General features: G+C 38.8%; 1 protein-coding gene across 2 annotated transcripts; it reads left to right on the plus strand.

The window, feature by feature from the left end:
* Positions 1–187: 187 nt before the first annotated feature.
* Positions 188–9,879, plus strand: THNSL1 (threonine synthase like 1). 2 transcript variants are annotated; one of them, XM_049777767.1, is made up of 3 exons: positions 188–333; positions 5,926–6,075; positions 7,540–9,879. In XM_049777767.1, the coding sequence occupies exon 3, from the start codon at positions 7,586–7,588 to the stop codon at positions 9,815–9,817; it is 2,232 nt and encodes a 743-aa protein (XP_049633724.1). In that variant the 5' UTR covers positions 188–333; positions 5,926–6,075; positions 7,540–7,585; the 3' UTR covers positions 9,818–9,879. The 2 variants fall into 2 exon arrangements, with proteins under 2 accessions (XP_049633724.1, XP_049633725.1); XM_049777768.1 differs by lacking the exon at positions 5,926–6,075.
* Positions 9,880–15,595: the final 5,716 nt, after the last annotated feature.

Here is a 15,595-nt window from a genome sequence, read left to right on the forward strand (position 1 = left end):
CTTTGTGAGCTAGGCCCGGCCCACTTCCATCCATGGGGCTGGAGCGAAGGGCTGAGCTCACTGTCAATGACGTAAGCTAGAAGAGGGCGGGGCGAGCCCGAGAGTAGCCAATCAGAAATGTGGGCGTGGTGTGGCTCGCCGCAGCGACGCAGGCGCAGAAGCCTCAGCGCGCAGGGGGCGGGTCAGGCTTGAGGGCGGCCTCAACGCCTGGGCTGTCTGTGTGGGGCGCCTGGGCGAGCCACCTGAGGGTGCCCGAGACGACACTGGCGGTTTGGGGGACTCTTTCTTCCCACTTCCTTCCCCTTGCCCCGTCTTCTCAGTGTGGTTTTCTGGGTGAGTTATTTGAGGAGAAAAAGAAAGGGACATTGACCCCCTCTCAGTTCCCCCGGCATGCTTCCCTTCCCTCTGTCTGGTTTTCCATTCCCGCTGTGAGGGATTTGGCGCTACCGGAAGTGCCGGACCCAGCCCACCTTGCCCCAGCCAGTGCCAAATAAGTCCCCTTCCGGTCCCTCCAAAATCTTGCTCCTAGATGAGTTGGACTTAAGCCCCTGCATTCAACCAGGACAAAAGCTTTTTAAAACAGGCCCTGGGTCACCCCAGTCCCGATGCATGTCCCTTTTTTGGGTGAATTTTCTTCTCTTTTAAGAAGAGGCCATCCTGAGTTAGGCTTAAACAATGACAGTTGGCTGATTCGATTCAGAAAGGGTTGCTTAAGATGGAAGGTTTCACATCTTCCAAAGGCCACTTTGCTCGGAGAGGAAGTAGAGACCTAAAGAGCACCCCAATTTTTTTCTGGCCTGCTCTCTGGCACATTGTTGGGATTAATCCAGCATTGTGGCTTGATGAATTTTAAAGTCTTTGGTTTCTAGATTTGACTTATTGGGGCTGGAAGTGGGGATGGGTATGACTAATGAATTTTAGGAGAAATTTTCTTACCTGATTTATCATATTTTATTTATTTATTTTTGGGCCCAGGTGTTTAATCAATATTTTGTTTCAGAGGAATGACGCCTACAGGACAATGATCTGGCTTTGTTTTTTTGTTTTTGTTATTTTTGTAAACATCTGGTACATATCTACCACTTGGGCCTTTTAGTTTCTCCTTTGAGGATATTTTATTTGTGGCTTGATGGTTAGTTAGCCTGTGTAGAGGGAAAAATCACTGGGGAACTGCTCCCTCCCTGTACTTGATGAGCTAAGGACTCACAAGAATGATAATGCCATTGGCCAAGTAGATAGTCATTGACTAAAGCTTACGGATTGTCTAATTAGCGGGAGCTCTTTGGGACTTTGTGCAGTCCTTATGGGCAAAGCGTGATTTCTTCGCTTAGAAGGCCCCAACTGGCCTCTGTTAGAATTACATTCCTGCTCTTACTGAATATGGAAATTTCACCACTTGGGCATATTTATTTTGATATAAAGGAAATTCTCAAACACTTTAGCATCTCAGTGATAGCAAGTTTAGGGTCACAGGTTGTTAAATCGTGCCAAAAGTAACTTGGTCTACTTTGGTTTGTTGTTCTTTGTTTTGGGGCCACACCTGGTGACTCAGGGGGTTATTTCTGGCTATGTGATCAGAAATCTCTCCTGGCACTGGGGACCATATGGGACTCCAAGGAATTGAACCAAAGTCCATTTTAGGTCAGCCACGTGCAAGGCAAATGCCCTACAGCTGTGCCACTGTTGCGGCCCCCTACTTTGTTATTCTTTTGAAAGTATTTTTACAAAGAGCATCTTCTATCTGTTATTTATTCAGAATGTTGGTAGCTTTCAAGGAAATGTCTATAACCCGTATACACACAGGAGATTAATATTGGTGTAGCCATTACTAGTGTAGCCAAAGGCAAGGAATTTTCTTTAGAAAGGGCTGAAAAATAGTTTAGGCCTTTGTAAGCCACATGTTTTCTATTTCAACTCCTCAACTCTGCTTTGTAGCTCAAAAGCAGCCAGACGATACCAAGGGAAAAAACTTAACAGAAGAATGTGCAAAGTTATGACCCATGAAATTTAATTTACAAAATATTATAGTGTGCCATGTTTGACCTTTGGACTACACTTTGTACTAGACCTGATATTTAACAACTGAGTTACAAATCAGTTTTTCTTTTTTGACTAAAGATTTTCATCCGTTAAGATGAATAATACTGGTATAGATGGGAATATATGAGACAACAGGGAAGGAAATAAATTCCAGAGAGATATTCTTTACAGTATTTAAATTTTAAATGTAAAAGGGTCCTTTAAAAGTCTCTTAAATACTTTCAGCCATTAAGAGCATAGCTAACAACAAGACTAACAGGAAAAGCATAGGCAAATTTGGTAATAAGATAGTCAAAAGATAAGTGGTGGATTTGTAAAATTTGTAAAATTGTGCTCTTGATGGTAAAACTTGGCGCTGAAGTGTGGTCCTGCCATCCTTTCCACTTACAGGGAAGTAGCAGCTGATTTCATCTCACGGGCTTGTTGAGAGTTTTTCCTCAGACACAAATCATCACTTCCCTGGCTACATTCTTCTCTCTAGTATATTAGCCTTTTCTTTTAAATAGTTGAAAACAACATATTGTAAATGTGTAGTAATTTAAAGTTTCTTAAAAATAAAAACAAGGGCCCGGAGAGATAGCACAGTGGCGTTTGCCTTGCAAGCAGCCGATCCAGGACCAAAGGTGGTTGGTTCGAATCCCGGTGTCCCATATGGTCCCCCGTGCTTGCCAGGAGCTATTTCTTTTTTTTTTTTTTTTTTTTTGGTTTTTGGGCCACACCCTGTGACACTCAGGGGTTACTCCTGGCTATGCGCTCAGAAGTTGCTCCTGGCTTCTTGGGGGACCATATGGGAGCCGGGGGATCGAACCGTGGTCCGTCCTAGGCTAGCGCAGGCAAGGCAGGCACCTTACCTCCAGCGCCACCGCCCGGCCCCATCCAGGAGCTATTTCTGAGCAGACAGCCAGGAGTAACACCTGAGCACCGCTGGGTGTGGCCCAAAAACCAAAAAAAATAAAAAAAATAAAAAAAAAACAAAAGATCATCATCAGATAATAAATGATCTTAATCATTCTGAAAATTTCAGGAGTTGGATTAATAGGATAACAAAATCATAGGACATTTATTTCAGAAGTTTATTCTAGTTCTTGTCATGAAATAATTTTTAGCGTCATGTCCTATATTATCTTGGAAGAATGTCCTTAAAATATTTTAATATAATTTAAATTGGCAGTGTTCTAAATCATTTTGATTAAATGGGTTTTACCAATTTTCTGAGAAAATCGAAAGCTAGATAATTTTATAATTGAAATTTTTTTTGTACTCAGTTTCTTTGTGTGTGTGTGTGTGTGTGTGTGTGTGTGTGTGTGTGTGTGTGTGTGTGTGTGTGTACTCAGTCTTAAAAATAGAATATTGGGGCTGGAGAGATAGCACAGCGGTAGGGCATTTGCCTTGCATGTAGACTGATGGTGGTTCGAATTCCATCATCTCATATGGTCCCCAAGGCTGCCAGGAGTGATTTCTGAGCACAGAGCCAGGAGTAACCCCTGAGCATCGCCGAGTGTGACCCAAAAAAACAGAAAACAAAAACAAACAAAAAATATAATAGAATATGATTCGGGCTAAATATCATTTAGTGGAAAAGTAGGAAAACATTAAACATATTTTGGAAAATGGTTATATAGAACTTAAAATAACTATTGGCATGACTATGAAGTATATCACTGATTTTTGTAGTTTTTCCTCCTTGTCAATTTTTTTCATTTTTGATTTGTTTGCTGTGGTAAAATTGTGAAATTCTGTGCTTATGGTCACATTGGTACATGAATTAATAATTACCTATGGCCTGTTTTTTAAAGTTTTCGCTATTACACCAACAAAACTTTGCCTTTTCATTGATCTGTTTAAATAGCAAGTGTCTTATGCTTAGAAAGTAATGAATAGGTTAAAACCCTCCATTCTTAAGTTAGAATACTTAATTAAAAATCACACTGGTGGTAGGATTGGTATATACTTAAAACTCAGCTATCAACAACTGAACCACAGTTCTTTAAATAAAAATATTACAAAGAAGTGGTGAAGGGCCAGAACAATAAAATAGCAATAATATAAGTATATCATAATATAATTTTATATTATATTATATTATATAAGTATATTATTGTATGTGGCCCATCCAAGTGTAATCCCCAACATGACATCCCATAGTGATCCAACCCCCCAGCACCGCCAGGAGTAATTCCTGATTGCAGAGCCAGGAGTAATCCCTGAGCACCTCTGGATATGACCCTAAAACACATTAAAAAAAAAAAACAAAAAACCTACTAGCAGGGCCAGAGAGACAGTACAGAAGATAAGGTGCTAGCCTTCCATGCTGTTGTCCCTGATTCTAATTCCTGTTACCACATAAATTCATGAAGTCCTCATCCTCCAGCAGTACCAGGAGTCATTTCTGAACAGAGAGCCAGGAATAGCCCCTGAGCACAGCTGGGTGCAAATAACAACATCCACCCCATTCACTAATGTGTGGATTAGAGGGAGCTCAAAAGACAAAGTGCATGCACCCCTGCAGTATTGCTAGTCATGATTCTAAATCCAAACATAATGTTTAAAAGTCACTGATGTGTAATGGAGTTGTATATATCTTTCATCTTCTGAGAAGTTAGCAACTAAAATATTTTTATATTAGAGCTTGGCTCTGTTAAAAATATTTGAGCTCATTAGAGTACTTCAGGTTCCAATCCAAGAGATTGGAACTTTAGATATTGTTGTTCTTTTCTGACACATCATTTTGAAATAATTTTATAGAACCTTTGCCTGAATTCACCTATTCATTGAAAATCTATTCCATTGAAAACCATTTAATGAAAAACATCCCCAAACATTAATAAATGAAAACATCTAAAATGTCTTTGAATTATTTCTTTAAGCAATTTGCAGCTGCTTGTTTGAGATTTCTGCTGATTCAGATTTGTTTGTAGCCCAGGGGACCAATTTGGTCCCCTTCATGGCCCTTCACACACCTTCATGGACTTGTGCTTGGGGATGAAAAGTTTGTGTTACTGTTTGCATGTCCACATCTGAGGTCAGATCAAGTGCTTTTCTTTTTTCTTTAATAAGTTTTTTAATTAAATCCCCCTGAGAAACTTACAAAGTTTTCATGATTGAGTTTCAGCCATATAATGCCCAACACCCCTCATCAGAAAGTGCTCTTGTCTCATCTCTCATTTTGCTCTCATCTTGTGAACAAGTGTTCCTTTTCCATCCTATTTAGTGCCATGTATTTCATATTTCTGCACCTTACTCTGGTTTGGATGTTTAAGATGCTGAAGGGCTGTCTATTTTTCCGACATATAGGAGGGAGAGAATGTGGTAGATAAGCTTTGTATTCAAGTATGAGTTAGAGCACCACTGACTGAATTCAGTGGTAAGCAATCAGCAATACATACATTAAAGAAGTCATCTTTAAACAGAAGCAAATATATATGTTTGCCACTTGTAAGTGCTTTGAATTTGGAATTATAGGCACATTTAAATAGCTAAGGGTGTGTGGTAGAGGCTCCATTTGTACCTATTTGTAGGTATTACTTTCATTCATGTATGATTGAAGATGGTTAAGAATACTAAAAGTAATCCAGGTATTTATTTCTTAAGTACTGTTTTTCCTTCTGATCATTATACAGGTAAATAATTTTGAGGCCATTGTGCATGATTTTACATTATATTCGCTTTTATGTTGCTTGATGGTAGAAATGTCTTTAGTGCCAATCAGAGAAATTCCTATACGATACACTGAATTTTTATAAAATTTTTATAAAATTCCTCTTCTGGACAAACAAAAACTTTATATTTTTCTTGTACTTAAAATCTTTCCAATGGTGTGTTAAGAACTGCAAAATAATATGATACTGCATGCAGTTATAAGTGACTTGAAATTTTTCCCCAAAGGTTGATTTTTCTTCACCATCAACAAACTCTTCATCTAAGATTGGTTCCTGTGTGACCTGTTTACAAGTCAGTTGAAGTTAAACACAGCACATACAAGTTGAAAAGTCAAATAAGGAAATGTATTTCTCCTCATGAATTTTAATTTAACTTGTAAGTTAAATTCAGTGCTAGCTTAAAATTATTTAAATGTTTAATTATAAAAGTTTCAGTAGCATAATTAAATGAAAGTTTTCAGCTCATAAACATGGGGCCATCATAATTTTTAATATGATTTCATTGCATATCAGTGCTGCCTTAGAACCATGAATAGTCCCAGTCTGAAGAGTTATAGTTAACTTTAACAGTGTAGCAGGTATCTTATATATAAAGTAAAACATTTGCATTTTCAGATTGGTGTTATTATGGTGATTTTAAATCTAAAGATAATGATTTAAGTAGTGGAAGAAATTGTGTTTCTTTGAATATTAGGTTAATAATTTGTGTCTCATCATTGGGGACATTCTTTTGTTTTTAACTCTCTCCTCTGGAGTCTGGAATTTGAGTTAAGTCTTTACTGATGATATATAGAGAGAGGACAGACACATAAGAGATGGTTCCATGCAAATAAAGCTATAAATTATGTCCTCATTTTGACCTTTGATCTTTAACTTTATTGCTAATTATCCATTTTCTTTGCCATTTAGTTAAGACTATCAATCGCTTTTACTTTTTTTTTTTTTAAGACCTTCAATGTGAAAAATAAGCTGAGAGGCGTAAAGAGCATGCAAGCATGCATGCAAACCCAAATCCAGTCCCCAGCACCACACACCAGCCCCTACTAAGGCACTCAAGCACTGTGGGGTTGGCTGTCGCATTGGGTTGGCTGTAATAGCCCCTAGAGCCCCCCAGACCTTTGGGACCTGAGCACCAAGATGTTAGATGTTAGGCTTTTGCCTTCAGACCACATACTAGCTGTTCCTGGGTTCTCTAATCATTGCTGGGGTGGCCCCTACCCCTAAATAATCTGTAAGAATAATAGTTTTTTTTTTTAAGAGGAAAAGGCATATAAATTAAAAAGATATCTTGCCTTTGCCCTACAATTTGAAAATATATTTAAATATTCTGTAAGCAAATATGTTTGTGTCTATTTTCCTCCTATGAGTTTGTATCAAAGAAATTTATTTCAGTAGTTTATCTACATATTCATATAGCTAAAGAGGAGTGAAATATATAAGAATATTGGGATTTTTAGGTCAAGTAAACAGCACTTCCCAAGTAATCCTTATTTAAATGGCTTTGAATCAATAAACTATGGACTGTGGTTTCATTAATTGCTTACTGATTTCTAAATTGATTTAGTATTTTTTAGAAACACTTATGATACAACTTTTCTCAATAAAATTTATGATGCTTATTTTAACTTTTTATTTGATCATTTAGTGTCTTGAGATTTTTAAATCCCATAAAGGGTTATATGCAAATATACAGTAATTTGGGTTGGAAAACTATTAAATGTTACATTAGGAAAGTTTTTTAAGTTATGTATTGTGGGCATCATTGCATTCAATCCTATTGAAATTTAACTTGAAATTAGTAACCATCTGTTTTTTTGTTTTGTTCTTATGTTTTGAAAAGGGCTAAAGCACTTTTAGCTTGGCTTGGGCAGAACAGTGAAAGGACAATGCTCCACTTTAACCGATGCCAGCACCTGAAACAAATAATCCAGAAATATTTTTCTAGTGTGCCTTTTATAACAGATAAACACGTGCAACAATTTCTTTCAAGAACCTTTGCATTTGCAGAATTAAGGAAGTCATGGTATTCAACCCACTCACTCCTTGGAGACAAAAATATTATCCTGATGGGAGCTCCTGGTGCTGGGAAAACAACAGTTGGCAGAATAATAGGTCAGAAACTTGGCTGTTGTGTCATAGATGTGGATGATGATATCCTTGAAAAAACATGGAATATGAGCGTGTCTGAAAAATTACAGGAAGTTGGTAGTGAACAATTTTTAGAAGAGGAAGGAAAAGCTGTGTTAAATTTCTCTGCATCTGGAAGTGTGATTTCCCTTACTGGGTCCAATCCAATTCATGATGTCAGCATGTGGCATCTAAAGAAAAATGGAATAGTTGTATACCTGGATGTTCCACTAATAGATATAATCAATCGTCTAAAAATTATGAAAGTCGAGAGGATTGTTACCCAGAACTCTGGAACATCTATGAAGGACTTACTTGAACATAGAAAACAGTATTATAAGAAGTGGTATGATACTCGTGTATTTTGTGAAAGTGGGGAGTCCCCAGAGAAGATAGCTGACAAAGTACTTAATGCACTTCAAAGGTACCAAGATGCGGACTCTGAAACATTCATTTCAACAAGATATTCTTGCACTAAAGATGGTAAACCAAAGGTCTCAACAAAGTTCTTTTCTGAAGCTGTAATTGAGGGCCTAGCTTCTGATGGTGGACTCTTTGTTCCCGAGAAGGAGTTTCCCAAATTAAATGCTGGGGAGTGGAGAAGACTGGTGGGAGCAACGTATGTAGAAAGAGCACAGGTACTGCTGGAGAAGTGTATCCATCCTGCTGATGTACCTGCTGCCAAGTTGGGAGAAATGATTGAAAATGCGTATGGGGAAAACTTTGCCTGCTCCAAAGTTGCCCCTATCAGGCACCTTTCAAACAACCAGTTCATCCTGGAGCTGTTTCACGGACCAACAGGATCATTTAAAGATATGTCTTTACAGCTTATGCCTCACCTTTTTGCACACTGTATCCCACCAACTTGCAATTACATGATACTTGTAGCTACATCTGGAGACACAGGAAGTGCCGTCTTAAATGGGTTTAGTCGTCTTAATAAGAACGATAAGCGAAGAATAGCTGTGGCCACATTTTTCCCTGAGAATGGAGTGAGTGAGTTTCAGAAAGCACAAATAATTGGCAGTCAGAAGGAAAATGGCAGGGCATTGGGTGTCAGGTCAGATTTTGATTTTTGTCAGACAGCTGTAAAAAGGATGTTTCAAGATAGCGATTTCACTGGCTTCCTTGCTGTGGAATATGGAACAATTTTAAGTTCAGCTAATTCCATAAACTGGGGTCGTCTACTTCCCCAAGTAGTTTATCATGCTTCTTCATATCTTGATCTTGTCAGCCAAGGCTTTATTTCTTTTGGAAGCCCAGTTGATGTCTGTATTCCCACAGGAAACTTTGGTAACATTTTAGCAGCAGTATATGCCAAAATGATGGGAATCCCTATTCGAAGATTTATTTGTGCCTCTAATCAGAACCATGTTTTAACAGATTTTATAAAAACAGGACATTATGATCTAAGGGAAAGAAAATTAGCACAAACCTTTTCACCAGCAATAGATATTCTCAAGTCTTCAAATCTAGAACGGCATTTGTACCTCATGGCTAATAAAGATGGACAGTTAATGACAAAATTATTTAATCAATTAGAAGAGGAACGTCATTTCCACATAGAAAAGATGTTAGTTGAGAAACTTCAACAGGATTTTGTAGCTGACTGGTGCTCTGAGGGAGATTGCCTTGCAGCTATTCACTCAACCTACAATACTCTGGGTTATATTTTGGACCCTCATACTGCTGTTGCAAAAGTGGTTGCAGACAGAATGCAAGACAAAACTTGCCCTGTAATTATTTCGTCTACAGCTCATTACTCAAAATTTGCACCTGTTATTATGAAGGCTTTAAAGATTGAAGAAATCAACCAAACTTCATCAAGTCAGCTTTATTTACTAAGTTCATATAATGCATTACCTCCACCACATGAGACTTTATTAGGAAAAACAAAACAGCAAGAGAAAATGGAATATCAAGTATGTACAGCAGATATGAATGTTCTGAAGGGTCATGTGGAAAAACTAATACAAAACCAATTCATTTAAAAGTTTTCAAAGTAAAAATTTTTACTGGTGATATGCATGTAATAATAAACTACAAAAGCTGATTTGGAGTACAGCAGAATTTTACTGTTATATAACTGTTTTTATATTCACATCTAATATCTTTTAAAAATATAACTATTTAAGCACCATGCTTACAAAATTGTTCATGATTGACTTTCAGTCATACAATTTATACCACCATTCACCAGAGCACATTTCTCACCACCAGTGTCCCCAGTTTCCCTCCTACCCTCTCCCATCCTCCTCTTTGTCTCCAGGGCAGGTATTTTAATCCCTCCTTTCTTTTTTGACATAACCCCCTCCCTTTCTTTTCTTTTTTGACATTGTGGTTTGTACTACTGCTAATGAAGTGGTAACATATTACTTTATCCCCTTAAACACCCCATTCTTGTCCAGTGATCAGTTCCCACTATATTGTCACTGCAGATTGACTGTTTACTACCCTAACTGTATTCACCACTTTGTGGCAAGCCTGCTACCATGGTTCAAGCCTCTTGATCCTCATCTCTTGTCTCTTGGAATTAATATCTTACTACCTTTTTTTTCTTTTCTTTTTTCCTTCCTTCCTTCCTTCCTTCCTTCCTTCCTTCCTTCCTTCCTTCCTTCCTTCCTTCCTTCCTTCCTTCCTTCCTTCCTTCCTTCCTCCCTCCCTCCCTCCCTCCCTCCCTCCCTCCCTCCCTTTCTTTCTTTCTCCTCCCTCCCTCCCTCCTTCCCTCCCTCCCTCCCTCCCTCCCTCCCTCCCTCCCTCCCTCCCTCCCTCCCTCCCTCCCTCCTTTCTTTCTTTCTTTCTTTCTTTCTTTCTTTCTTTCTTTCTTTCTTTCTTTCTTTCTTTCTTTCTTTCTTTCTTTCTTTCTTTCTTTCTTTCTTTCTTTCTTTCTTTCTTTCTTTCTTTCTTTCTTATTTCTCTCTCTCTTTTTTTTCTTTCTTTGTCACACCAGGCAGTGCTCAGGTGTTACTCTTGGCTCCACGCTCAGAAATCGTTCCTGGCAGACTGAGGGGACTATATAGGATGCCAGGATTCGAACCAATGACCTTCTGCATGAAAGGCAAATGCCTTACCTTCATGCTTTCTCTACGGCCCCATCTTTTATTTTTCTTGTATCCGACAAATGTGTGAGATTATTTTATATCTGTCCCTCTTCCTCTGACTCATTTCACTCAGCATAGTAATCTTACTATCTATCCAGGTATAAGCAAATTTCATGATTTTATTTTTCCTTGCAGCTTCATACTATTCCATTGTAGCAGTACCACTGTTTCTTTAGCCACTCACCTGATGCCGGACACCTGGGTTTCCAGATTCTAGCTATTGTAAATAATACTGCAATGAACGTTGAAGTGTAGAGGGCATTTTTGTGTTGTGATTTGCTGTTGTTGTTGTCATACCTAGGATATATCCCAAGGAGTGGTATTACTGGATCATATAGAAAACCTAATTTCTAGTTTTTAAAGGAATATCCATATTATTTTCCAAAAAGGATGGACAAGTTAGTCTGCATTTCTATCAGCAGTGAATGAGAGTCCCTTTCTCCCTGCATCCATACCAACACTCGTTATTCTTTTTTTTTTTTTTTTGTGACCACATCTTTTGTAGCCCATTTTCCAAGTACAGAGTTTTATATTGATATGTGTTCCTTGTGTGGAATGCATGGCTTCTTGTGTGGTCCAGTTGTGCTCTGAGCTTTGCATGCAGCAGGGAAGTCTGTTTCTCCTTTGTACTTCCCTGTAGGTGCACCAAAATATCTGGTATTAAATTTAATCATTAAAAATAGGTTAATGTCTGTACCAAGGCCTTTACCCAGTAGGGCCCTCAAGTGCTGGGACCCCGATTTCTCAGGCTTCTAGGGTTCGCCAGCCAACACTGTTTCCCAATACTGTGCTGTGAGTTGTTTCAATAAAGGAACTCTGGACTGAAAAAACATAGGTAAATGTGATGGTTAAGCACTATGTCTGCTGTCATTTCTAATTATGTAGACATTTGATCAGAAGCTCAGTTATCACTCAATTTGCATGGAGGAAGTGGTAGTCATATCTATTCATATAGGAGCATTGTTGTTAACCCTTCTAGAAGTCCATTTTGGACTAAATTATAGGCCTATACTGTCCAAATTAGGTAAGTATTTTGTCCTCCATTTCCTTGGGATGTTTATACTTAAGGTGACTTATTTTGAAGATCCATTATTTCATCTCATGGACTAACAGAAGTACTTAGTGGATGCATTAATGGAATACTGAAATATTTCTAAAATACGCAATATTTGAATAGATGTTGATTTTTTGTTGAGTTTTAGAATTGCACCTAGCAGTACTCAGTATTGATTCTGGCCTCCAATGGAAAAAATTATGAAAGCAATTTATCTTGAGCTAAAGCTGCGCACAATGAATATATTTAAATTTCTTTTTTTTACATTTTTAAATTATTTATGTTGGTCAATTCACTAGATGTTTTATTTCTTTGTCTTGGTTTGGTTTAGGGGCCACACCTGGCTGTGTTCAGGTATTACACCTATAGAAGGTGCTGTGAATTGAACTTGGGCGGGGGGGGGGGGGGGGGCTGTGTGTTGCAAGGCAAGTGCCTTACCTACTGTACTATCTCTCCTGCCCTCATTTTTTGTTGTTGTTGTTGTTGTTGTTGTTTTGTTTTTTGGGCCACACCCGGTGATGCTCAGGGGTTACTCCTGGCTATGCGCTCAGAAGTCGCTCCTGGCTTGGGGCACCATATGGGACGCCGGGGGATCGAACCGCGGTCCATCCAAGGCTAGCACAGGCAAGGCAGGCACCTTAGCTCTAGCGCCACTGCCCGGCCCCTCATTTTGTTTTAAATTAAAGATTGTCACTGAAAGTTCCAATAAATGTAATGAACTACTGTCAGCCAAAATGGCATTCCTCACATAATTTGTCTTTGCTATCATGTACTTCATTTTCTTGGAGAAGTACCTCTGAAAAAATATGCTAAAATGGGAAGCAATTAAATTTATTCTTGTGATTTCGGTAGCCAAACACAGATCTCATGCATCAAGATATATTCTTTACTGCTGCTAATCCTCATCTCCAAGTTTTGTTTGTTTGGGTATCATACCTGGTGTTACTTTGGAGTCTCAGTTGTACGGATGGGACCCTGCAATGCTGGGGATTGACCTTCGGTAGCCCACATGCTAAGCATGTGCTCAGAACATCTAATTGTTTCTGACCCAATTTTATTGTATTTTTGTTTTAGGGCCACATTCCAGTGACCATGTGATAATGGGAATTGGAATCCAGAGTTCTAGCATGCAAATCATGCCTGCAACTGTTTGAACTATCTCCCTAGTTCTTCAATTCTTGTTTAATTTTTTTGGATTCAATCAATAATGTTAGCTTTAGACCACTGAATTACCTGAAAAGTGAGTTCTAGTACCCAAAGTTGAAAACCAGGTGCAGTTATAACAAAACAGTGGGGCTCAAGGTTCACCATTTATCAATACATATTTCTTATTTATTTTTAAGAACATTTGGAAAATATATTTAAAATGTCCAGTGTGTGTATGAAACTGCATTATTTTCCTAAGAAATGGATGATCTTTTTAAAGACATGTTTTCTTGGGCTAGAGAAATAGTACAGTGGGTTGGATACTTGTCTTGTACACGAGCCAACCCAGATTCAGTTGCCAGTACCCTGTGTGATATCCAAAACACTGGTGGGTGTGGTACACACACACACACACACACACACACACACACACACACACACACACAAAGAACTCTACTAAAGACCACATAAAAGTAGTATATAGTGGGACCAGAGAGATGGTACAGAAGTTTAGACACTTGCATGTGGCTAACTCTGCTTAGATACCCAGCACCCTGTATGATTGATTTCCCAAGCCCCATTAGGAGTGATCCCTAAGCACAGATCCCTGAGCATAAATGGACATGCCCCCCCCAAACAATGATGATAAAAACACACAAATGTTTATCATTACAAAATAGAGCATAAATGAAAAGGCTATACAGACAAGTGCAATAAAACTTAAAAATTAATGTCAGAAACAGCTTGACAACAGGTGACATTGTACCTGAGGTGAGTATTAAGAGGTGAGATTTTCTAGGTGAAAAGAAGAGGAAAGATATATAGCGGCAAGGAAACCTGGTAACGAGTGTCATTGAGAAATAGTGCATTATTACAGATTGGGTTGCTCTCTTGCTTCCTCAAGAGAACAATCCTTGCCTTCACTTTTTCTCAGAAGCACTATGACCCTTCCCTTTCCTCTCAACTAATTACCTTACCTCATTCATGCAAGATTTGGCCTATGGCCTACCTGTTTCCCACTATCAAATGTGTAAGTTCTCATTTGATAGAAACAGATAAGAACCTTCTATTCTTTCTAAAGAGCCTTTGGATTAGGTAGGATTCTTCTTACTTTCAAAGACTGGTCTTCAGGGTAATCAGCAGTCTGTTTCTTCACCTCAAATGGAACTTTTTCTGTCGTTTTCAATGTACTCTCTTTCATAGCATAAAACAAGAACAGGGCTGGAGAGACAGTAGAGTGGATAAGGCAAGCAGCTGACTTTGCACTGAGTTTGATCTCAAAATCCCACATGGTCCTTAAATACTGCCCGTTATGATTCAAAACTAAAGAGTAAATTTAAAAATAGTGAATAAAGGAAATCTCTAAACATCACTTCCCTCCAATCATATTTGGTGAATGATTTGTTTTTTATTTGTCTTAAAAAGTGTTACATTGTAAAATTAATGATATTTTGTGGGGTGTGTTTTATTTTTCTTCCTGTTTTTGAATTGAGGTAAAACCCAGCAATGCTTCAAGGTTAATGTGTTTGCATAATCCGACCTTTTGAACTATCTCCATGGCCCATATATGAGGGGTATTTTTGTTCTTAAAAACATGTTAGTGTTGTTTTGGTTATGGTTTTTGGACCACACCCAGAAATGCTCAAGGACTCCTGGCAGGCTTCGGGACCCAACTTGGAATGGTCGCATGCAAGGCAAGTACCCTACCTGCTTACTGTCTCTCAGGCCACCATTTTAATGTTTTTAAAAATAAACACTTTGAGTTAATGAGACTTGCTGAAAATAGTCTCTAGAAGCTATTTTAAAAAATAATATTCTAGGGGCTGTGGAGATAACACAGCAGTAAGGTGTTTGCCTTGCATGCAGCTGACTCAGGATGGACAATGGTTCGAATCCTGGCATCCCATATGGTCCCCTGAGTCTGCCAGGAGCAATTTTTGAGTACAGAGCCAGGAGTAACCCCTGAGTGCCACTGGGTGTGCCCTCCCCCAAATAAAATTAAATATTCTAAACAGTAACAAGATAACACTTTGCACAACTTTTTGTTTTCTTTTGATTTTTGGGTCACACTCGGCTGTGCTCAGGGGTTACTCCTAGCTCTATGCTCAGAAATCACTCTTGGCAGGCTCGGTGGACCACATGGGATGCCAGGATTTGAACCAACGTCCTTCTGCATGCAAGGCAAACACCCTACCTCCGTGCTATCTCTACGGCTCCTGCACACTTTTAATGCTACTATGCCTATAAAACTGCCATTAGTGGGGCCGGACTGATAGAATAGTGGTAGGGAGTTTGCCTTGCACTCAGATAACCAGGGACAGATCTGGGTTCCATCCCCGGCATCCCATATGGTTTCCCTGAGCCTGCTAGGAATAATTTCTGTGCGCAGCCAGGAGTAACCTCTAAGCACCACAGAGTGTGGCTCCCCCCAAACAAACAAAAAAACTATTATTAGGGACCAGAGAGTA

Source organism: Suncus etruscus, chromosome 7, assembly GCF_024139225.1.
Source record: "Suncus etruscus isolate mSunEtr1 chromosome 7, mSunEtr1.pri.cur, whole genome shotgun sequence".
Lineage (NCBI taxonomy): Eukaryota > Metazoa > Chordata > Mammalia > Eulipotyphla > Soricidae > Suncus > Suncus etruscus.